The sequence below is a fragment of the Borostomias antarcticus genome (genome assembly GCF_949987555.1).
Source record: "Borostomias antarcticus genome assembly, chromosome: 19".
Classification (NCBI taxonomy): domain Eukaryota; kingdom Metazoa; phylum Chordata; class Actinopteri; order Stomiiformes; family Stomiidae; genus Borostomias; species Borostomias antarcticus.
This window is the reverse complement of record NC_140252.1, coordinates 3321619-3347072: the sequence shown is the minus strand read 5'-3', so window position 1 is coordinate 3347072 and position 25454 is coordinate 3321619. Positions and strand designations below refer to the sequence as shown.

At 46.5% G+C, this 25454-nt stretch overlaps 5 protein-coding genes across 5 annotated transcripts in view; 2 read left to right on the top strand and 3 right to left on the bottom strand.

The window, feature by feature from the left end:
- Nucleotides 1-3333, top strand: part of LOC311321785 (histone H1-like) — a gene marked incomplete at both ends in the record, with an annotated part of 42752 nt that extends 39419 nt beyond the window's left edge. Inside the window, one exon of the mRNA XM_084453799.1 lies at nt 3133-3333. Within this exon, the coding sequence (XP_084309925.1) occupies nt 3133-3333 (201 nt within the window). The remainder of the gene's footprint in view (nt 1-3132) is intronic.
- The window catches only part of LOC311321918 (histone H3.2), a gene marked incomplete at its 3' end in the record, with an annotated part of 169182 nt that extends 152849 nt beyond the window's left edge, over nt 1-16333 (bottom strand). Inside the window, exon 1 of the mRNA XM_084453932.1 lies at nt 16253-16333. The remainder of the gene's footprint in view (nt 1-16252) is intronic.
- LOC311321761 (histone H2A-like) lies at nt 9538-9924 on the bottom strand (the record flags this gene model as incomplete). The annotated part of the gene is made up of 1 exon (XM_084453769.1): nt 9538-9924. The coding sequence occupies one exon, from the start codon at nt 9922-9924 to the stop codon at nt 9538-9540; it is 387 nt and encodes a 128-aa protein (XP_084309895.1).
- LOC311321500 (histone H3.2) lies at nt 10197-10607 on the top strand (the record flags this gene model as incomplete). Its single annotated transcript, XM_084453490.1, has 1 exon — nt 10197-10607. One exon carries the CDS (start codon nt 10197-10199, stop codon nt 10605-10607), a length of 411 nt encoding a protein of 136 aa, XP_084309616.1.
- Nucleotides 16334-18632: 2299 nt separating the features above from the next.
- On the bottom strand, nt 18633-25188 carry LOC311322160 (very long chain fatty acid elongase 4-like; the record flags this gene model as incomplete). Its single annotated transcript, XM_084454197.1, has 6 exons — nt 18633-18914; nt 19991-20118; nt 21180-21351; nt 24020-24100; nt 24731-24918; nt 25122-25188. The coding sequence occupies 6 exons, from the start codon at nt 25186-25188 to the stop codon at nt 18633-18635; spliced, it is 918 nt and encodes a 305-aa protein (XP_084310323.1).
- Nucleotides 25189-25454: the final 266 nt, after the last annotated feature.

Sequence of the window (25454 nt, the reverse complement as noted above, 5' to 3'; positions counted from 1 at the left end):
TCCTGGCAGCCCTTGGAGGAAGGATAGCATAGGATGGGTCAAAGGCTGAAATTTTCACCAGGCAACCTGAGTGTGTGTGTGCGTGTGTGTATGTGCGTACGTGCGTGCGTGTGCATGTAAAGTACACATTCAACACTAGCATGTTTCTGTGTGTGCATGTGTTTGAAAAGAGTGGCAGAGAGAGGGGTTTGAATATGACCAGGGCCATGGTGCTCACCACTGTTTGGGGATATAGCTACAGTAGCCTAGTAGCTCACAATGCCAGGCAGAGGCCCGGTCTCTTGAGAATGCCGAGAACAGTGCCCAGGGTGACACAGCATTTGAGGCGGTGGCGCCAAGACTCTGGAATACTCTTCCCCAGGCCCTGAGAGAGTCATCCACTGAACTCATGTTCAAAAAACTTCTTAAGAAACAGATGTTCAGGCAGGCATCTATAACACCTTGCTGCTCGCAATGTTCTGTTTTTTCTGTTCTGTGTCGTTTTAATTTTGTCTCGTGTTGTATTGCTTTTTAATATATTACTGTAAAGCATTCTGTGCATCCGTGCTATGAAGAGCGCTATAGAAATAAAAAGCTTACTATTTTCAGAAACTATGCCAAATTCATTTACTTTTTCCTCGACCACGCATATTCACGTCAGGTAGGCTAGTTTAGTAAAGAACAGCACAGAAGGAGTTTTGATCAATTGATCACTCATCAATAAGCACTTTCCGTGTGAAGTGTAAGGTGTAGCCTAAATCTTCAGTAGGAGCCTACCTATAGCCTAAGCTAGGCTTCTTCAAATTGTTAAGCTTTGTGTAATTCTCATGGCACATTCAATTACACGATGAAGAGATGTATATAGTCAGGTCATCAAATTAAGTAAAAAGAAAAAGAGTGTGTTGTGATTGTTGGGCTATGTTTCACCTTTCTGCCCTCTGCAACCAATGTGCTTTTAGGCGATTTCATTTGGTTTGATTTGTAGGCTACTAAGAAAGGAGGTTATTGAATGAGAACAAGCTGTGGTACAATCTAAATGACGAAACCATAGGGAGCTAGCGTGCAGGTCACTGCCTCAACAACAATGCACGGTCTCCAGGCAGCAATCGAAATCAGAAGTCGGGCTAACCCTAACCCTCAACCCATGTACAATGAGTCCAACTCATCGCTCCTCAAAGGGAACTACGACATAGGTGTGCTCAGAGACTCCTCCTAAACCAACCCAGGTAAGACGAAGCCGGTGCGCCTCAGGTCACTTTACTGCATAGCCATACCAACCAAAAGACGACATTGCGCCAGACGAGGGACGTAGACTGTAGTAGTAGTAGTAGCCTAGTCTAAAAAGACCAGAGGGAGTCATTCTGCAGGGAATCCAAATGAGAGTCACCCTCTGAGAAAGGTAGCATACACACACGGACAGACACCACTTTTATAGGGACCAGGGCTCAGACCCAGGCTGTGTTCGGAATCGCTCCCTCGTTCCCTCACTCCCTATTCCCTATATAGGGTTCACTATGTAGTGAACTACCTAGGGTATGGTTTAAGGAGTATTCGGACACTACACCGAACGTCACAAAAATGCGTCGGTCATTCGTGTGATGCAGGCGGATGCGCCCTCGTGTAAACAAACAAGTCTAACAGGGAGCATTCACGCTGCAGGTTGAGATGAACTCACTCAGGTAGTATCGGATTTGCTTTTGTGTGTTCATTTTGAATGTTAAATCCCAAATAAAGTGTTGAAATTTAAATTCTAATCATGTGCATGTGTGGTTTTTCTACTTTGGTCCTGTCTGTTAATTGCAAGATGTAACGTTGGCTATAGCCGCGCTACCTAGCTAGCTATGAAGCGCACGATCAAGTAACATGTTTACAAACATTACATGTTTACGATTTAGCTCCGCAAGCTAGAGTTCCTTCAGTTTATACACGAAAGTTTCCGCCGCCATCCTCCGTTCACAGCCCTCTTCGCGAGACAACTCAACTGCATTGCATTGTGGTATACCGGAGAAAATGTAGGGTACATGCACTGTACCCTGGAAATCAAGGTGACTTGTGGGTAATAAATAGTGGACTATATAGGGAACGAAAATTCCGTGGAGAATTCGGACACTACAAACAAAATGGCTGACGCCCTATATAGTGCACTATATAGTGAATAGGGAGCGATTCCGAACACAGCCCCAGTTTCAACACTGTGCTTTACGCACCCCAAAAGAGACCCTGTTTAAAAACTCCGGCACCACATCTGTGTACCCTAAATCATTTTAGTCCCTCGCCAAACAACTTGTCTCACTGGGCAACGGTTTGTGTCCATAATCGCTTGCACTTTTAGACACTTTAGGAGTCAAATGCCAGTGGAAACCCAGTTTGCACAGCTCCATCCGAGAGATCAACGGCAATGTTTTCACACAGTCGCAACTAAACAGACGAGGCCGCCGCTACCCAAACCGCTTTATTTCGAACGGCAAATAGGTTACTCCTTGTCACATTCGCTTTAGGACTTCTGCTCCACTCCAACTTTGATTTTTAGCCCTTTATTCGCCAGGAGAAAACACAAGAGGAGAAGCATTTTGGTAACCGGGAGCTGCAGAGTTGGGGAACTGAGTCCACACGGTTCTCATGTCGCGTTTAAGGCCAACCCTTTGCACAGACGAGCAGCACAACAGCACAGAGCAGCGTCAAGAGGACTCGTAGTCAGCAAAACCAACGTGTGTGTTACTAGAGGGCAAATTGAAACTAGACATGGCAGAAGTCGCCCCAGCCCCCGCAGCGGCCAAGGCACCCAAGAAGAAGGCAGCAGCCAAGCCCAAGAAAGTGGGACCCAGCGTCGGCGAACTTATCGTCAAGGCCGTTTCCGCCTCCAAGGAGAGGAGCGGTGTCTCCCTGGCAGCGGTCAAGAAGGCACTGGCTGCCGGCGGCTACGACGTGGAGAAGAACAACTCCCGCGTCAAGATTGCCGTCAAGAGCCTCGTCAACAAGGGCACTTTGGTACAGACAAAAGGAACTGGCGCCTCCGGTTCTTTCAAGATCAACAAGGCCGCCGAGGTGAAGCCAAAGACGCCAGCTAAGAAGACCCCCGCCCCGAAGGCCAAAAAAGTAGTCGCCAAGAAGCCCGCTGCGGCCAAGAATCCCAAAAAGGCTGTGGCTAAGAAGCCTGCAGCCGCCAAAAAATCGCCCAAGAAAGTCAAGAAGCCAGTAGCGGCTAAGAAGGCCCCAGCCAAGAGCCCCAAAAAGGCTAAGAAGCCCGCGGCACCCAAGAAAGCCCCAGCTAAGAGCCCCAAGAAGGCCGTCAAGCCCAAAGCTGCCAAGCCCAGGGCTGCCAAGGCGAAGAAGGCAGCCCCCAAGAAGAAGTAAACGTCCTGTTTTCGTCCTCCTACATAACAAAGGCTCTTTTAAGAGCCACCCACCCCTTTCCATAAAAGCATCTCCATGTATGGGTACCTTATTCATGCGGGTGCGCGTTTTATGCACGCTGATGTTTCATTGTAATGAACTTCCACAGCACAGGCTTGGGATGTCAACTCTAGGACTAAATTGTTGAGGCTTTGGATCAGATCAACACTAGGCTAGTTTATGAACATCGTCATTGTGGCGCCCAAAATTAGCAGAGTTAGTGAGAGAGCTGGGGACAAGCGCTGACCGTGGGCTCGTTCGTAAGGATCAGGACGGCGCAGTCAATAATCAGCGCCGATCGCCGCCTTGCTGTTGCCTCTGGCTAAATTTCGACCGTCTTGCCTCCAGCCACAGCCATTTTATAATTTGAACAGCCGCTTCACTTACGATCTCATATTTAAAGAAGAGACAGTTATGACTATGTGGTACGTCCACTGGCCATACTTACTACTTCAATCATGACACACTTCATTCAAATCACAAATTATAAAAGGCTTTTTGAAAAACCTCCATAGACCCCCATGCATTCTCTCTGTTTGCCCTCTGAGGGTAATGTAAGTGGCAGTAGATCAAGGCATAAGCTGTCTTTCGCCATGTGCCCAAACTAATTTCGCTTGTATTTGTCTATTTAGCAGCAGGTTGAACTTAAACAGGACTAGTGTCTGACCGTGTAGCTCCTGGTGCTCATGCAATTGGGTCATTTAGCAGGCACTTATCAAAAGCGACTTACAAAGTTGAGCTAAAGTGTGGTGGCACACCGGTAGGTAAGATTATTTTATTTATTTGTTGGTCTTTACAGGTCAAACAGAATCATTGTAGTTTGATGGTTAGCATGAAACCAGGGAAAGGAGTGAGTAGGGGAGAGCGGGGCGCGTCAGACCATTTTTTGCCTTAAGCTTATTTATTTAAAAATTATTTCGGTTTTATTATGAATTTTGCTATACATGTATACCTATATCTGTTGGCTACAAAAGGACATCAAAACGAGGTTTCCAGCACTTACCAGTTTCTTGCAGTTTTGCCAAAAGTGGCGGATGTGAAAACGCTCCAACGCGCCTCATGGGTGAGGCGTGTTGGACCACGTAGTGGGACGCATTGGACCAATATAGTACATTGCCTTAAAAACCCATGCAAATAACATTATCTTCTGACAACTATATGTTATGTGCTACATACATGCTTTTTCACTACCTGCATGCATTATTTATACTGTTAGGTATTTATTATGTATAGGCCTAATAATGTCATGTTCTATACGATATTTGCTCCTATATTTAGTATTTTATCTTGTCTATTCAGAGTAATTCATTGGTTTCAGAATGATCTAATTCGAACTATTATTCTCATTGGTTGGTTTAGTCATGTGCCAGGTTAAAGGTGAGACATTCTGATCGCCATTGGTTACTCCGCACATGCAGCTCATGCTGCTACAAACACACGTGAACGCTACACACACATTGGGGACAGGATAAAAGAAGTTAAAGCATAAGTTAAATTATGAAGTTAAATCATAAAGCCCCAGACGAAGAAGTACGGAGCCCCTCTGGGGTCACCTAGGAGAAGAAAAAAAAAAAAGAGTAATCCGTGCGCACGGTTTAGTAAACTGTGGCCTCAGATTCATAAACTGTGCGCACGGTTTAGTAATCCGTGCGCACGGTTTAGTAAACTGTGGCCTCAGATTCATAAACTGTGCGCACGGTTTAGTAATCCGTGCGCACGGTTTAGTAAACTGTGGCCTCAGATTCATAAACTGTGCGCACGGTTTAGTAAACTGTGGCCTCAGATTCATAAACTGTGCGCACGGTTTAGTAAACTGTGGCCTCAGATTCATAAACTGTGCGCACGGTTTAGTAAACTGTGGCCTCAGATTCATAAACTGTGCGCACGGTTTAGTAATCCGTGCGCACGGTTTAGTAAACTGTGGCCTCAGATTCATAAACTGTGCGCACGGTTTAGTAATCCGTGCGCACGGTTTAGTAAACTGTGGCCTCAGATTCATAAACTGTGCGCACGGTTTAGTAAACTGTGGCCTCAGATTCATAAACTGTGCGCACGGTTTAGTAAACTGTGGCCTCAGATTCATAAACTGTGCGCACGGTTTAGTAAACTGTGGCCTCAGATTCCGCACGGATTTATAATCACTCCGCACCTGACGTAAACTGAGCTCCCTACTCCTGCCCGTCCGCGGCTCATGTTCGGCAAGTTCATACAGTAAGCATCCCACTTTCCCAAAATTCACGTTGCCAAGGAAATCCACATCCGATTTGTTGAGCCAAAGAGTACCTTTACAAGAAGCCCCCAGTCCCACACATGTGGGTGTGTGTTAGAAGTCCCAAACAACTATGGATCATACCTTGAATTGGCAGAAGAGTTCACCAGCGTCCTTGATGCAAACGTGTGGGTGATGGACATTATTTAGTGGTAAGTGTCAGGTGTGTGAGTTCAATGTACATGATTGGGTATGTACATCTACAACTGCATGTAGTTCATGTTATGCTTCTCTATTCTACTGTAGGTAATTCACCACTTCTCTGGAGGTCCCCAGGAAACGGTGTTGTTGTGGCAGAATGGCACCTTCATTCTCTCTCTTTCTGTAATTCTGCTTACCCTGAGTTTCTTTCATGTTTTGTTATTAACAGTATATCAGGGTCCTCAAACAGCATGCACATTAGTCAATTATTCAACAAAAAAGGGGACTTTCTTTATTTTTTGTACATTCATTTTATTATTTCCACTGCCAGGGTTCAGTTTACCCTGGGTTAGTTTCATGTTTAACAGCATATCAGGGTTCTGATTAACTGTATATCAGGGTGCTCAAATAACATGCACAAGTCAATTATTCAACAAAAACGTGGCATTATTCTTTGTCATTTATTTGATTATTTCCAGTGCTAAGGTTCAGCTTACCCTGAGTTTCTTTCATGTTATGATATTAACAGTATATCAGAGTTCTCAAATAACATGCACATTAGTCAATTTATTAAACAAAAATATTTTGACTTTAATTTTGTTTTGCCATTTATTTATTTATTTATTTTATTTATTTCTGTTAAGCTGTCAAAATGTCGACGAAACAGTCCATTCTTCTTCAGGATTCGTTTGAGGGTTTTCAAGCTGCGAACAATCCTGTGTTTTGTGCTCAAAATATGAACAATGTCCTTGTAGTTCAGGCCCAGGTTAAAGTATAGTTGTATTAACTCCAGCTTATCCATAGGAGGATGAAAAAAGACTGCTGATGAGAACTTAGGGTGGAGGGAGTTGATTCGTCCAGCTTTTCACTCAAATATTGCCTAGAGAGAAGCACAAAGAAGAGGGAAGATGAACAATGCTTATTCATGCTGCAATAAATCAAATCTAACTTGGGGGGGTTTAAATAAGTGTTATTCCACAAGTACAGGAACTACAGGTATACATTTTACCTGAAGATAATACACATATATAAAGTACACATATATATTACCTTACCCTATATATATATATATATATATATATATATATATATATATATATTGAATCAGTTCTTCAATATCTCAACATGTACTAGAAGATACTCAAAGAAGATAATAATATTAATATCACAAAGCACATACAGTACACTCAACAAAGATTTTGGTATTGATAGGACTAGGCGGTTCTGCCTTGAATGGAGACTCCAGGGACCCAAGTACCCAAACTGTGTTTTACCTCCTGAATATGACACCTGGCAATACAATACTACCGATTTCCACTACATGAGGCTTTGTGAAGACAAAGTCTTTCCCCATGACATGTATCAGTGTATTGGCAAATTCTACCATTGGGCACAGTTTAAAATTAATTAAAAACAACTGGTCTCCAAATGACCCCCCCCCCCCCCCCCCCCCCATAAATAACTTATAACTCCATTATTTTATAGGCTACAGTAGTCTTAAGTGTAGCCGACTACCACCAAACTCCCACTAAGACAAAGCAAATCACTGCAAATACTGGATTTAGTAGGCTCTGCCTCAGGCTACTATCAAGCGGCTCATAATGAACGCCCCCAGTTTGGATGGCCAATCTATTACCTCGAAATGGACAAGGCATCAAACTAGGTTGCGTTTCATGACAATCGCGCTGGCAGTCATGTGACATATGCACACACTTCTAAGGTTTGGCTTGGTGTTTATTGTGGCACTGACAAGAGCTGGCTATTTCAAGTCATTGCATGCTTGATATCACGGCAAAGCCTTATTTGTATGCTTGCAAACGATACCAAACCTAACTAGGTACGAGCGCGCAGTGGATGCGCATATGCGATTCAGTCACATATTTGGGAGGGGGTAGGGTAGGCCTACATTTTAAATCCTAAAATGTTGAAATTATTTAAAACATATGGGCCCCCTGTGCAATCTGCCACGCGCCTACAGCAGACCCAAACAATCAATTCAAGAACTATAATAACGGTATAACATAAGAACTGAAGCACAATAGAACAGCGCAACCCATAACTGACTACACCGCCGATGAAAGCTATGTAGGCTATCGTGCCGGACGGGTGGCTGGCAACGCTGAGGTTTTTGCATGAAAAACACAAACAATGCACAGTAAAACGTGGAAATTATAAAAGCACAAAGCTTAATATCTAACTTATATCACTATCAAAGAAGTTGGCTTACCCATTGCGGTCCAGGCTATCAGCTGCAGTTGAATACAGGGAAATGAAGGCGAGACCAGTTTACGCAAGTGCGGAGTGATTATGAGGGCAGGGCACGGTTTATGAATCTGAGGCCACAGTTTACTAAACCGTGCGCACAGTTTATGAATCTGAGGCCACAGTTTACTAAACCGTGCGCACAGTTTATGAATCTGAGGCCACAGTTTACTAAACCGTGCGCACAGTTTATGAATCTGAGGCCACAGTTTACTAAACCGTGCGCACGGATTACTAAACCGTGCGCACGGATTACTAAACCGTGCGCACAGTTTATGAATCTGAGGCCACAGTTTACTAAACCGTGCGCACGGATTACTAAACCGTGCGCACGGATTACTAAACCGTGCGCACGGATTACTCTTTTTTTTTTTTCTTCTCATAGGTGACCCCAGAGGGGCTCCGTACACATGAATAGCCTATCTCAATTGCAAGTGAATAAAATACAGTATCCCAGTACCTAAAAAATGCAAAAATAAAACAAGTGGGGGTGTCTCACAATGTCACTAACTTGACTAAAGTCCCACAAATGCATGATCATTGAATGTGAGGCGCGTTGGACCACAGTGGTCCAAAGCGCCCCATCTACCAGAGGCTAGCTATCTGGCTAGCTGTCACTCAGTGGTATGTAGCATGAAACACGAAAATTATTCTATCTTATAGCCACTCAAACAGTGATTAAAATGATATATGTTTGGATTCTGTGACATGTATACACAAGGTATAAATCAAAAAACACTAGCATAAAAAAAAATTAATTACATGGGGTAAAAATAGATGATCGCCAGGAAAATGTTTAAAGATTTTCAAATACTCCCGCCGACTTCAGGATAGGTTGACGTGACGTAGAGAGGTGTGTTCACCAAAATATGTCCTTGTAGCTACAACTGATCACCTTAAAAGCCCAGTGGTCCGACGCGCCTCATGCTCCAATGCGCCCCGCTCTCCCCTAGGTTAATAGCCCTGATGCTCTTTTCTGTCCATTATTGCGTAAGTCTACGAGGAGATCAAGCCATTTATACAGGGACGTCTAATTATTAGGGAGGACAAACTAGGTCATTCATGCAGCACACTTCATACACAGGCAACACGAAGCGTTTCAATTAAACACGTTTTAAATTAAAACAATCACAAGATAAGTCGAGAGTAATACAATTATGCCCAATAACGGTATAACATGCTGTAAAACCTGCAGCCGGCAACGTCCGTGGAATAACTTTAACTAACAACCCAAACACATGTCTGCAACAACTTCAAATCAGACTGAATTAGCTAGATTTCAAGCGAGACTCCTTCTTGCAGGAGTCTCATGTGGGAGAATGTGCCTCAACTCGGGAGGTGGCCCACGTAGTCGCAAGTAACGGAGAACACGAGGATGATGGAAACGCATTCCAGAGGACAATGGAAATACACTTTGCGCTTTTAAGGAATGAAGTGGGTGGCTCTTAAAAGAGCCTTTGGGATTATTGGGAGAATTCACGTCAGTGGCGACTTCACTTGGCTTTGACAGCCTTCTCGGTCTTCTTGGGGAGAAGCACTGCCTGGATGTTGGGCAGCACGCCGCCCTGGGCGATCGTCACGCCTCCGAGAAGTTTGTTGAGCTCCTCGTCGTTGCGGACAGCCAGCTGGAGGTGACGGGGGATGATACGAGTCTTCTTGTTGTCGCGGGCAGCGTTGCCGGCCAACTCCAGGATTTCAGCAGTCAGGTACTCGAGCACAGCAGCCAGGTAGACCGGTGCACCGGCTCCCACACGCTGGGCATAGTTGCCCTTACGGAGGAGTCTGTGAACACGACCCACCGGGAACTGGAGACCGGCGCGAGATGATCGGGTCTTGGCCTTGGCCCTGGCTTTGCCTCCTGTTTTCCCCCTTCCGCTCATTTTCAGTACAGAAGTAGTTTAGTAACTCAATGGTGTAAGACAACGGCGGTCGGATTTTTATACCTTCCGTAAAGTGGCGCCCTTTTGCTTTTGTAGCTTTATCCAATCCCAGTCTCCGTGTTAATAGCCAATGGGGAGAAGGAGGCGATAGCCAGCCAATGAAGTAGCCCAGAGAGGCTGTCCAATCAGCGCACGGCAGCGGGCGTTATAAAAAAGGCACATTACCTTCTTGAAAACTTAAACTTCGACTCGCGGAGCAGAAAGCTGAGATCATGGCCAGAACCAAGCAGACCGCCCGCAAATCCACCGGTGGCAAAGCCCCGAGGAAGCAGCTCGCCACCAAGGCGGCTCGTAAGAGCGCACCCGCCACCGGCGGTGTGAAGAAGCCTCATCGTTACAGGCCCGGCACAGTAGCCCTGAGAGAGATCCGTCGTTACCAGAAGTCAACCGAGCTGTTGATCCGCAAGTTGCCCTTCCAGCGCCTGGTGAGGGAAATCGCTCAAGACTTCAAGACCGACTTGCGCTTCCAGAGCTCTGCTGTGATGGCCCTGCAGGAGGCCAGCGAGGCATACCTGGTCGGCCTCTTCGAGGACACCAACCTGTGCGCCATTCACGCCAAGAGGGTAACCATCATGCCCAAGGACATCCAGTTGGCCCGCCGCATTCGCGGAGAACGCGCCTAAATTGGTCTGAGTTGCTTTATCACTTCAACATCCCCCAAAGGCTCTTTTAAGAGCCACCTCATTATCTCTAATAATAAAGCCAATGTGTTCCTATTGCAACCTGCACATTCTAGTGTGCTAATAGGAGTACAGTAGGAAAACATTCATCCGAACTTCAGAGATCCGAAACTCCCGGTCTACCGGACAGGCTTAAAAAACATTTTTAGTTTTTTTTGCCTGCTATCTGGTTACTGGTGGGATTTTCATTACAGTACTGTACCCTACTGTGAATAAAAACAGAACTGTATGTAGACCTACATGTTGCCTGTAGGCTGTAGCCTACTGTCACGTTTCATTTCTTTGTTACTTTAATGTCGAGCGCAAAACGCAAACGAGTCTGCTGCGCGAGAGCTGCATTCCTTGGTAGCCAGAAAGCGCGTCAGCAACCTGAAGCAGCATCGAGTCATTTTTCGTTCCCAGTTAATGGACTTCAGGAACACAGACGTGTTGTGGGCATGTAGATTAGCCTACTAGACCTACTGTATTTGTTATAATAGCATACAGCCTAGGCCACGTTAGCCTACATAGGTTGTTTTAGAGACTTTATTTTAGGCTACAATAGCCTAATATGTTAAGTAACATGCTTTGTTTAGCGTGAGGTGGTTTAAACAATTGAATAGCCGTTCAATCTATTTTAACGTGATGGGAAAAACACAGCAAAGTGAGAGTATTTCGTGTCGTTTGAATGTGGCTGAGTTTGAGTACCGCTAAGGTGGAAAAGCGCTATATAATTGCAGTCCATTTACCATTATCATCACTGGAGATTTCAACATACACGTGGATACTGAGGCGGACTTGAAAGCCAGGGACTTTATCAACCTCCTAAACTCCATGGATTTTACCCAACATATCACTGAGCCAACCCACAACCGCGGCCACACCCTTGATCTAGTGATTACTAAGGGCCTGACTATCACTGTTTCCTCTATTAGTGACCTCGCTCTCTCCGACCATTTCTGTATCTTCTTCACTGCATTGGCTCCTAAAGTCAAAAGTAGTACTGAGCGCTTTATCAAGAAATGTTATCTTACCTCCGCAGTAGCCGATAGTTTTAGAGAAATAATGATCACAAGCAATTTATCAACTCCAGAAGTGGGGCCGTTAGGAACTATTGAAGACTTAGCAACCACCTTTAACACCAGAGTAAGGGCAGCCTTGGATTCTGTAGCACCTATTAAACTGAAAAGGATCACAGCCAATCATAAAGCTCCATGGTGAAATGAGGAAACACATCACACACACAACACACAAGTTCTGAGCGTATATGGCGAAAAACCAAGCTACAGGTCCACCATGATATTCTCAAAGAACATCTCTCTGTCTTTAATAAAGCAATAAGAAATGCAAGGAAAGACCATTTCTCAAAATTGATATCTATCAACCGAAATAATTCAAGAGTGCTCTTCTCAACAATTGATAGCCTAATAAACCCTGCCGTAAAAAAACAGATAACCTGCTCTCTACCTCCAAATGTGAGGAATTTGCAGCTTACTTCAGAGATAAGATTATGAATATTAGAAGGAATATCACCCAGGAAAGGCCATGCATTCCGTTCACAGATCCCCTTCCTCCATGTAATGCAAATATGAGCTTGTTTACACTGGTGGACACAGAAATGTTAAGAAAAGTAGTATCCAAACACAAATCCTCCACATGCCTGCTGGATCCCATCCCCACCGATTTTTTCAAAACTATTTTTGACTCTGTATCCCATGACATTTTAGCCATTGTTAATGACTCCCTATCTACAGGTTGACTCAGATCTTAATTTCGAAAACCACATCAAGAATATTACAAAGACATATTTTTACCACTTAAGGAACATTGCCAAGGTGCAACCCTTTCTCTCTCAGGCTGACACCGAAAGAATAATGCATGCTTTCATCACAAGCAGGCTGGACTACTGCAATGCTCTACTATCAGGCCTGCCAAAGGAAACAATCTCTAAGCTACAAATGATACAGAATGCTCCAGTACGAGTCCTCACCAAGACTAGATGAAGGGCACACATCACACCAGCCTTAAAATCACTACACTGGTTACCTGTCAACTCTAGAATATACTTTAAAATACTATTACTAGTTTATTAATCTCTCCACAGTCACGCACCAGAATAGATTTCAGACATGCTTGTTAAGTACATGCCCAACAGACCACTCAGATCCTTAGGTACTGAACTCTTAACAGTTCCAAAAGCCAGGACCAAGAAACACGGAGAGGCAGCTTTTAGTTTCTATGCCCCCAACCTCTGGAACACCCTGCCGGAGTGCCTAAGAAGGGCCAAAAAAACGGAGGTCTTCAAGCGAGATCTCAAGACATACCTTTTCGACCTAGCCTACAATCACTAGCCAGGACCTTGAGACACAGAAAGGCAGCCTCAAACCTACCTGTGAATCCTCTGTATACATTGGTGTATATCCTGCTATGCACTGTATGTAGGCCTATATCAAGTTGTGTACAGAAGCTGGTTGCCCTGAAACAGGCTTGTTCTGTTCTGATATCTGTGTTGCTTAAATGGCTCAGCGTGCTACTAATCGTTTTCTGCCTCCCCTAGTGCCTCTCTCTCTCCCTCCTACCTTCTAACCAGGTCCCACTGTCGCCCACAGACCACCCTGAGTCCGATAGATACCCCCATGTCAGCTGTGGATGTTGTAGTATTTAGTTAACACACACACACGTAAACACAGACACCAGTCCACTTCCGGCTTTAGGCCTGGGCTTCCCCTCACCCTAACCCGGGTCCGTATCCTTTTCCTACCCCCTCCCTACCCCAACACCTGCCTCTATTTGGGCCCAGGCACATTCACACACACACACAGACATACACCAGTGTTGGCCATGTCTCTCCTATGATGTGTTTAGCCTCTCTTACTCTGAAAATGTAATTTAATGTTATTTATTGATTTATAAATGTTCTTAGCCAGTAGACAAACATACTCCAGGAGCTTGCTCGATCGCCTTGTTGAGAGGGGTCAGGGATTAATTTTTTACAGCTCACTTATCTGGCCCCTGGGTGATACTGTTTTTTTGCTTCCCTCTGGAATATGTAGGGGTGGGACGTATGCCCACCTCCCTTGTTCTCTGTAAAGCGCTTAAATGGTGTTGAGAGACTTTAAGATGTAATGCATCATCCCCGACATGGGCGGCAGCAGTGAGTAGGCTAAACAAAGCGGAGAGCGGCGATTCACCGGTAGAAGAAGACAGTCGATGCGCTGTGGATATAAAACATTTAAGTGTACAAATTTGCCTTTTATTTGAAAGGTGGGGGACTACAAACAAATTTAGGAGAAAAGGCTTTCATCTTTCCAACGATGTGTTTACTTTGGTGAGTAACGAAACGGTTTTGTCTGTAGACTCGGACGACCGGGCCGATGAAGCGCTTTCATAGGCAAATTGCATTGAGAGTAACAGGGCGTTATCTGTATAGATATCGCCATGGACCAGGTCTAAGTTGAGGCGCTGCTCATCTCGAACGAGCCTAATATGTCCAACCATACCTGTCTCCGGCGCTGGCACAGCGTAAACGAAGTGTGGAGATAGGTCTGGCTATACGAGACTAGTCAGTAAGTTACATGTTTTTAATTGTCGTTTCGTGATTACTTTGTCGTTGTGATATTTTCTGATGACCAAGCATTTTATCTAAGCAGAGCCCTAGCACATTATGGAGGAACCATGTCCCTTTCTTTTACCGATTCCTGAGAGCAAGACCTGGGAATGTCCTGAACAGTGTGGTGGCCACATTTGTTGGGAATTTGAGTGGAAACAGTGTGGAATCATCATTGCATAGTTTGACTACCATTTCATACCAACATTATGAGAGTTACTTTACACAGTACGACAGTGCACTTACTCACAGAGCCTGTGGGGGCGCAGTTCTGAGGAAATCGGAGAAAAGGCTATGTATTGCTTTAATATATGTAATAATATATAAAGAAATGTAACATTAGGTAATGTTAGCTAGGTTATTCAACATTGACCCACTTCTAGATCTTTTCCAACAATATTCTAAAGTAAGCACATTTCATGATCATTTATATAGCAGCTTGATTGCTTAAAGCAGCTATGGGCAAAAGTTGTTAATTGTTAATTTCCGATCACAATCCGAATCATGTATATTTTTTTTGTAACGAGGTGGTAAAAACATAAAGTTTCTGAACATTCCAAAAGCAGTTTCAAGCAGTTTCAATGGAACAAAAAATAGTTAAAAAACTATAAAAAAAATAAAATAATCTAAAATCTGAATGGATCCGTTAAAGAGCTAAATGTCATGAACATTTGAAAGTTTGAATGAAGTTCCTAGCACAAAGTATGAAGAAGTAGTTAAGTGGCAAAAAACTGGGGAGAACTATAATAACTAGAAAGTACATTTCCTGGAGAAAATGTGAGGTGGGCTAGCCGCTGCATCTCCATGCACCCACCGGCGGCGTCGAGGAGAGTGAAGACGACGAGGATACCGACTAAACACACACACACATACACAGAGCTCCATCCCCCAGGGGACAGTTTAAACAGGAAGGGGCCGTCCTGACTCCCCACCAATGACGGACTGACATCCCAGCTCCCCTCAGTGCAGGACACCCTACTTGTTCTGCCATGTTTATTTGTATGAATGTCGATCTGTTTTGTTCACCACTTCCCCAAACCATCCTCCACCCTCCTTTTCAATCTCAGTCCTTGCACTTTTATGTGTAATGACACTGGCAACCACAAGAGGGTGCTGCAACCTACGTCTCATCTGCGCAGTCCAAACGTGATGCTGTCTGCTCCTGCAACCCCACAGTCCTAGGCGAGTGATTGGTGGATCGGCTATGACCCGCCTCCTCGGTGCAGCAGTATTCAGTGGCGGTTCTAGCAGGCTTTACATGGGGCGCCTAAAGGGTGGCAGGGATTCCAGCTGGAGGAGGGGGGGTTGTTATTTCCCCCATGCAACTGGGGAGGCAGGCTCCATTCCAAACCCAAAGCCCTCTCCTTTTCTCCTTTCCAATTGGCTGGTGACTAGCCCTTGCTAAGGTGGATATGGGTCCTAATTATTTGCACCTCTCGTCTCGAGGTAAATCACCTCACGTCTCGAGGTAAATCGTGATCTCAGTGTGGTGTGTGTGCGAGCGAGCATGTATATTTTAGCATTTATTTATGTGTGTTTGCAGGAAAATGGAGCGCAGTGCTGTCTCCTGCACTAATGTCTCCTCTACTGCCCCCGTCTGGCAGATGGGGTTGATAATCTGATTCTAGGGCAGTAGTCTAGGGGTCGCTCTCTCACACACACACACACACACACACACACACACGCACGGCCAGGGTGTGAGTCGGCTGCCGAGCTAGCAGGTTCTGGTGACCTGGGCTAAGTGGCCCTGATGGAAAGCTTTGGCCTCCGGGAATCCTCTTAGGGTTGACGACCTGACATATATCCCTCTGTCCCCCAGGAGGACACACACACACACACACACACACACACACACACACACCTTCAACACCCTTGTTGCTTCATTCTCTCTGTCCTCTGGTTCATCCTGTTGGCCTGGTCACATAGGGGTGTTGGTGAGCCAGAGATGGGGTGAGGTGCAGGATAAGGATGGGGCATACAGTGCTGGTGAGTGGATAGGGACTGTAGTAATGTGTGTGTGTGTGTGTGTGTGTGTGTGTGTGTGTGTGTGTGAAAGAGAGAGAGAGAGAGAGAGAGAGAGAGAGAGAGAGAGAGAGAGGAAGATATGTGGAGTTTGATGTGCAGTGAAAGAATGGAGAGAATGGAGTGGTGAGAGGGAGGTGTGGATGGATGGAGAAAGGAAGGAAGGTGTGGATGGATTGATGAGAGGGAGGTGTGGAGAGTCCATTTTGTATCTTAAAAAGTATCCTAATTCAATCATGACGTGTGCATAATGCTACATATCATTCTCTACTGTATGAACACAGTACCCCCCCCACACACACACACAGTAAAAAAAAAAAAGCCATCATGCCAGAAGTCTGGAGTAATAATTAATACATCTGACTAACCCCAATTTAAATGTATGCACATGAACAAAAATACTTTTGAATTACAATAATGTGTCCATGTGTGTTGCACCTGGATTTCCCTAATAACATGCATGCACCAGCCATGGCTCACAGATGGCTGCCCAGTGACCTGAATTCCTGGGTTAACTATCTGGATGACGTGGACGTAAGCTCTTTTACCCCAAAGCCAATTTACTCCCTCGGATTAAGGCAGATCTGTCTAGTCAAGCCCCAGAGACACAGCGCCCCCTCCCCCTGCTATCTCTCTCTCTCTCTCTCTCATCCAGGACACAGGAAGAGGGGGATGGAGGCAGAAAGGAGAGGGGGGGGTAGAGGTGGGGAGATAGAGAGGCTGTGGATTCTACTCCTCATGGCTACAGATCCTCTGTACTGGGTTTGTAAAGTGTTGGCATCAAGTCGATGCACATTCATGTTTGCTTGCAATGGAGGATACAGCAAACCGTCTGTCTAAGAGGTCCTTAATCCAGGAGAAGATGCAAGCATGCTGCCACATTCTGACAAGCAGGAATACAAGCACGCGCACACACACACACACACACACACACTTTATTTCTGTATACCTGCCACCAGTAGTTTGAGGGAGGGGTGTTTATTTCATTATCAAACTGAAAATACAGTGAGTTAGAAAAAAAACGAAGCTCTTTGGGATCCATTTCCCTTGGGTCCTACATGGCAGTGAGGCCCTGGTGAGCCTGGTCTCTTTTCCCAGACACACCTCAGCTACGCCGCACGGCAAGAACAAACACAGTCAAGCAGACAATTACTTTAAGAAACAAAAACTTAAAATAGGGTAAATGAGGATGATACACACAGCATTGCTCGGGCACAAGATTTTTTTTTTCCCATGTTGCAAAATGCACATGTGGTGACCGACCCACACTTGATATTCCTCTACAGTACGATATACAGCAGTCTTTGCCATTCTGGTAGACAAACGCAATTGAAACAGGTGGACTGGACGACGTGACCCTGCCCTTATCACTTTGGGTTCTAGTTGAAGCCTGGAATTGTGGGAAATCTCTTTCCTGGCTTGGTCACATATTGAGGAAAACGGCCCGGCCCTAATGCACTGCATGTCATGGATGCATGTTACAACCTGTAAACGTGTGTAACACACCGCGTGTTCAATCGTACGCCGTGTTTTGTTTTGCGTATCGCTGTCACGGACGTCTGTGTGTCCCTGATTGAAATATACTTAGAAAGCAAACATGTGGAGAGCCACTTGAAAAAGCTATCCGGCTTCCTAACTGAGAGTTTAATTCTAGATATATTTGTCCACAATACTTTAAACCCATCGAACGACACAAAAGGATACCCTCTTTGGTATGGTTTCATGGAAGATGCCCCTGCAATAAATACTTAAAATCTTTGTTTAAAATGCTAGAAAATAAAAGGAGCATTTGAATCACTACTTCAGCAGGACAAGTTGAACAAATATGTAATAGAGTACAAAAGATGGTGTGTTTTGGTTGGTAGAGGAAGCTGTCCAACAGTTTAGTTGTATTTCTACCATCCTGACTTCCACCAGAACCAAGCTGTACAGAGATGGAGCAGCACAGTCTACATGAAAAGCAGCTTTAAGAGACTGTTTGTAAAAAATATCTGATATGAAGAGAACCCCCCCCCCCCCCCCCCCCCTCACACACACACACACACACAGCCTAGCCCCATCATACCCACAACCCCCCACCTCAGACACACACACACACACACACACTTACACACACACACACCCCTACACACACACACACACACACACACACATACTGCTGCTATCCTTTTGCCTGTATGGGTTGGTTACAAATTAGCATCTGTCAAAAACATCCTGCTTGTGTTTTTCTCTTTTCACCTTCTTTTCACGCTCCCCTGCCCCAACAGTCCTCCCTCCCTCTCTCTCTCTCTCTCTCTCTCTCTCTCTCTCTCTCTCTCTCTCTCTCTCTCTCTCTCTCTTTTCCCTCTCTCTCTCTTCCTCTATTCCCTCTTCGCTCGTCCCTTCTTCTGCCGCTTCCCGTTCTCCTCCGGCTCCCCCGTGTTGCCGTAGCCGTTGGTCGCCGCGGAGATGCCGTTAGCAGCCGGCGCGCCCCCCTTGTGCGCGGAGCGCGGCTGGCGGCGGTAGGCATGGTAGTAGAAGTTAGCGAAGAGGACGATGAAGGTGACGGCGTAGCCAATCAGGGCCCACTGCATCCAAGCCGGGAACGGGCAGTCCATGTAGAGCGAGTGACCGGCGTGGCCGATGGTCACGTGGAACTGGATCTGTGGGACAAAAACACACGCTTCTGAACACCACAACCACAGAGGCTTCTGAACACCACAACCACAGAGGCTTCTGAACACCACAACCACAGAGGCTTCTGGGGGTTTTCATATCAGTAACTCAGGCACGCGCTCGTGTGCGTCAAGATCCTATTGTGGCATCAGGTTCGACTGTCCTACTGCTCTCACTGATGGCCCATCAAGTGTCCATCTCAATAGCACACGCTGTAGCCTAGCTTAGTGTAGCTCTGGGATAAGTGAGGTAGGCTACCTACTCTATCTATCCAACATGTCACTCTTTAATTTATCAAATATGCGATTTACATAATAATATATAATATAGGGATGTGAAAACTTTATACCAAACGTGTCAGGTTTGCTTGCAATGTATTACTGTATGAGAAAGGGCATCCACTTTTACTGGGAATATTGTTGCTCTGTCCTGCCTTGGAGCAGGTGATACAATTATTCACAAATTTCTAAAATCAGTGTAAATATGTCAGTCAGCAGGCCTGGGGCCTCATTTATCATTGTGGATACACCGTTTTTCATTTACACCTGATTTTTGTACTTGCTTTTCTCCGCAAATAATGTGATGTATCATGCCAAAACTCGATGGGAAATATTGTGAGATATATACACAATTTTTCCCATGGAATTTTGTAATAGGCCTACATCACATTATTTGCGGAGAAAAGAAAGTACAAAAATCAGGTGTAAATGAAAAAGAGTGTATCCACAATGATAAATGAGGCCCCTGCATGTGTGTGTGTGTGTGTCAACAATGTTGTGATCATGATAACGTAGAGATGTGTGGTAGATATTCAGGACTACTCAGGACAGAACAATTCTAAATGTAGTAGCTCAAAGGCAATTTGTGTGGCAAACACAGTTCTAGTGTTAAATTACATATTAATAATTGAATACCTACTCATTACACATACATATGCGTGTAAATGTGTGTGAATACACACACAGTCCATGCGCCCTGCACGTGCTTTAAGCTTTGCTTTCAATGTAAAAATGATCTGAAACACGACAGCGTAACGTAAACACTTGGCCGAGCCGAGCCGTACCATCTGGATGATGGTAAGGTATTTCTTCCACCACAGGTATTTCTGGATCTTGGGTCCGAAGGCGGCCAGGCCGTAGTACAGGTACATCAGAACGTGGATGGAGGAGTTTATGGCCGCGCCGAAGAAGGCTGTGGAAGGGGTCAGACAGCTTAGGAAGGTCTCGCATGCCAGGTCATTAGCTCTGGGGTCGGTGGGACTTTGCCTGGAGGAGAGGTTTTATCTACACCCCCCGTATATCCACCAACGCAGGCTCACGCGGCTCACGCCCTCACTCAGGCACTCGGATATAATCCCTCTGATCACGTCCCCCCGTTAGACCCCCCCCCCCCCCCACCGCTGTCCCCCTCGACCCCTCAATCACACTGACCCCCCCCCCCCCCCACAGTCCAGTTCAGAAAGAATCAGACGACTTATTCAAGGAAAATCAACATAGATCAGACGATTAGAATCAAAAAGGAGGGCACCTGCTGACCTGGTCAGAAGATTGCAATATCTCGATGAAATGGCGCACGTGCTCACACAGGGGTATTACGATGTGCGGAGCACGGCCACTCAGCGCAGTCTGAGCTATTTCACTCCTGCGTCCAACCTGGTGATCAGCCTCACCCCCGTGTCCACGTGGATGATGCTTGTGGGCACGGTCATAATAGCAAGCTAGCTAGAACAGTGGTAAGCTAGTAAGTAGCTAGCTAGAACAGTGGCTAGCTAGCTAGCTTGCTAGCACAGTAGCTAGCACCTGTATGGTCACGCTGGTTGTGTGAGAGCCACCCTACCCACTCACCCACTCACAGAACCCACCCACAGAACCCACCCACAGAACCCACTCACAGAACCCACCCACAGAACCGCTAGCAGGTCAGCAGGCACCCTCCTGTTTGATTCTACTAGGCTGATTGATTTTCCTCAAAGAAATCAGCTGATTCAGGCTGTATCGGGTGACCCCCCCCACACACACACACACACACTCAAACTGCCCCCCCACACACACTCACACTGACCACCCCACACACACTCACACTTACACTGCCCCCCACACACACTCACACTGACCCCCCAAACTCACTGCCCCCCCCCCCCCCCCCACACACACACATTGACCCCCAAACACACTCACAATGACCCCCCACACACACTGACCCCCCCCTCCCACACACACACACACCCACTGACGCCCCCCCACCCCACTCACACTGTCCGCCGGGGACCCACTTGATGCCGATCCACCAGAGGATGAACATGGTGCAGTGGTGGTAGACGTGCAGGAAGCTGACCTGGTTGAACTTCTTCCTCAGGATGAAGAACACTGTGTCCAGGAACTCCACCCCCTTAGAGATGTAGTACCACCACAGGGCCGAGGCTATCTGGGGACGGCAAGCGGGGAGGGACCGAGTTAGCCTGACGCTCTCCATCGTCCCTTCACACCATGATTCAGTCTGAACGGGCTCCCGTTGCGGACGTTTTTTCCGAGACGGGCGTTGCCGAAGGAGTCCTCTGCGATTGGTTCGTCCCCTGACCAATCACGCTGCACAGTTTCATTCAAATTAATTAATGGTTGGAATTCCAGGCAAGAGACCAAACTGGACGAGAACCTTTGCAGACCCTGAATCGCATTTAGAACTTTCTCATTCAGGTGCCGGTTCCCAGACGAGGAGTGAGTTAAGGACCATACGGGCCGGGCCCAGGCGAGGAGTGAGTTAAGGACCATACGGGCCGGGCCCAGGCGAGGAGTGAGTTAAGGACCATACGGGCCGGGCCCAGGCGAGGAGTGAGTTAAGGACCATACGGGCCGGGCCCAGACGAGGAGTGAGTAAGGGACCATATGGACCGGGCCCAGGCGAGGAGTGAGTTAAGGACCATATGGACCGGGCCCAGGCGAGGAGTGAGTTAAGGACCATACGGGCCGGGCCCAGGCGAGGAGTGAGTTAAGAGCCATATGGACCGGGCACAGGCGAGGAGTGAGTTAAGGACCATACGGGCCGGGCCCAGGCGAGGAGTGAGTTAAGAGCCATACGGACCGGGCCCAGGCGAGGAGTGAGTTAAGGACCATACGGGCCGGGCCCAGGTGAGGAGTGAGTTAAGGACCATACGGGCCGGGCCCAGGTGAGGAGTGAGTTAAGGACCATATGGACCGGGCCAAGGCGAGGAGTGAGTTAAGAGCCATACGGGCCGGGCCCAGGCGAGGAGTGAGTTAAGAGCCATACGGGCCGGGCCCAGGCGAGGAGTGAGTAGTCTTTGTAGCGTTAAGAAGACAGTATCTCTGCTGCCAACGCTAAGGACCGTATGGGTCGGGGCTGGACACCTCCTAATGGGGCTCTCAGAGGTTTTCGTGGGATTTATTTTGTCAATGGGGTTGACTGCACAGATGAAAGATAAAATTAAGGGCTCCTCACACACACACTCTGAGTCTCTCTCACACGCACACACACACACGTGCACACACACACATTTACCGTCTGCATCCATTTCTCCTTCCACAGCCCGTGCAGGGAGGCCAGTTAAACAGGACATGTTGAATCTCTCTGATCCCCGGTCTCTCTCTCCCAGTGATCCCTGAGTAATGCCATCAGGGAGGGGCAGCAGGGTGACACCCAGTAACCCCGCCTGCTTTTAATCAGGCCCCGCCCCTACCTCCTGGAATCACCACAGATCAGCCCTCACACTAACTTTCCAGATCCCATCCTCTCCTTAAACTAACACACACACACACACACACAGTGAGATGCATTTGAAACTCCAGTGATCTTCTTAACACCAACGATAAGCTTACGTACTTCAGCAATGCTTAGACTTTTTCTATATGGATACTTACACTGAGGCTAAATATACGTCCGACTACAGACCTAGTGTGCAGCTTACCCTACACAGACACACACTACAACACAGTTACAACCTACAGAGACACAACACAGTTACAACCTACACAGACACACTACAACACAGTTACAACCTGCAGAGACACACTACAACACAGTTACAACCTACACAGACACACTACAACACAGTTACAACCTACACAGACACACTACAACACAGTTACAACCTACACAGACACACTACAACACAGTTATAACCTACAGAGACACACTAAAACACAGTTACAACCTGCAGAGACACACTACAACACAGTTACAACCTGCAGACACACTACAACACAGTTACAACCTACAGAGACACACTACAACACAGTTACAACCTGCAGAGACACACTACAACACAGTTACAACCTACAGAGACACACTACAACACAGTTACAACCTACACACAGACACACACTACAACACAGTTACAACCTACACACAGACACACACTACAACACAGTTACAACCTACACACAGACACACTACAACACAGTTACAACCTACAGAGACACACTACAACACAGTTACAACCTACACAGACACACTACAACACAGTTACAACCTACACACAGACACACTACAACACAGTTACAACCTACACACAGACACACTACAACACAGTTACAACCTACACACAGACACACACTACAACACAGTTACAACCTACAGAGACACACTACAACACAGTTACAACCTGCAGAGACACACTACAACACAGTTACAACCTACACACAGACACACTACAACACAGTTACAACCTACACACAGACACACTACAACACAGTTACAACCTACACACACACACTACAACACAGTTACAACCTGCACAGACACACTACATCACAGTTACAACCTGCAGAGACACACTACAACACAGTTACAACCTATACAGACACACGCTACAACAGTTACAACCTATACAGTAGAACACACTAGAACAAAGCTCAACTCCATTTCCTCAGAGATTCCTCTGGGATGGACAGGGAGCTTTCATACTCAGGGAGCACGGTGCTTGAATGCTCCCACATGGTGTCTCAGTCATCGGAATAATCCGCCATTCCAATTAAAAATGGACTTGAGAGAGGGGGAGAGAGAGAGCGAGTGTGTGTGTGTGTGTGTGTGTGTGTGTGTGTGTGTGTGTGTGTGTGTGTGTGTGTGTGTTTACACTCACCCTAACTTCGTTGACGTCGTTGGAGTAGTTGACAGGCTGACAGAGATAGTCGTATCCCGCTGCCCTGGAGCCTATGAGGAGCTGAGGGAGAAAGACAACAGAATGGAACCTGGTCCGCTGTGGGGCCAGGGAGGCGGCCTGGTTCCATTTCTCTCCTCACACCCTCATTTCCACCTAACTGTAAGATGTGTTGCATAACTATTTTTGTATTTAGTTTTTTTTTTAAGTGAGGAAACACGTTTTTGTGAGAATAATTTTCACAGGAACACAGATAAATATTCTTCTGTAAATGTGTTTAAGAACAAAAAATAGAACAAACTTTCAAAATGGGTAATGTCAACACTGCATCAAACATTCAGTCAGATGGACGTCTGTTAACAGGTCATCATATTTTACAGACACTTCCACAGTGGTCTCATATCGAAAGTCCTCTCCTTGGAAAAGTAGGTAAATACAGATTTTGTGACATTAAGCTTTAACTGGAGAAAAGAAGTCAAGGACTAGGACTCATTGTGCTTGGCCTTAAATCAAATTATGCATTGAGGAACCATGTGTGTGTGTGTGTGTGTGTGTGTGTGTTGGTTTGCAGAGCCTTATTTCTTGCTCTGTGTGTGTGTGTGTGTGTGTGTGTGCGTGTGTGTGTGTGTGTGTGTGTGTGTGTGTGTGTGTGTGTGTGTGTGTGTGTGTGCGCGCGCCACATTCCAGCCCTACCTCTTTGGCGATGTAGAAGTTGAGGACCACCATGCTGAAGTTGTAGACTATGAGGGGCCTGCGCAGCTGGAAGGGCTCGCGGCCCTGCATGTATCTAGGCCCCGCCCACAGGAACAGCAGGTACAGGCAGCTAATGGCCAGGGTCGGGAGGGGTGATGACATCATCGGCCATCTCTCTACCCGCTTGTCTGAGGAGGAAAGATGGTAGAGCTAGAGGCCAAGAAGCCCAAGACTGCATAAAGGATATTAAGCATTATGGAAATGTGATGTTAATAGTTTCTATTCATCTACATGGGGGTCTGCCTTGGGTGTATCTCAGACCAGAGGCCTGCTGCTACTGCGCTAGCCTGGTCAGGCAGCCGGGGGGAGGGAGAGGGAGAGATCACTTTACCTGCTATAGTAAGGCCCCATCTGTAGAACTCTACTGTGTCATTCATAAAATGAGTTACAACCTCCATGGCTCTGGCTTCCGTCCTGATTATACTGTATGGAGAGAGAGAGAGAGAGGGAGAGAGAGAGAGAGAGAGGGAGGGAGGGAGGGAGGGAGGGAGGGAGGGAGAGAGAGAGAGAGAGAGAGGGAGGGAGGGAGGGAGGGAGGGAGGGAGAGAGAGAGAGAGAGGCAGGGAGGGAGGGAAGGAGGAAGAGAGAGGGGGAGAGAGAGAGAGGGAGGGAGGGAGGGAGGGAGAGAGAGAGAGGCAGGGAGGGAGAGAGAGGGAGAGAGAGA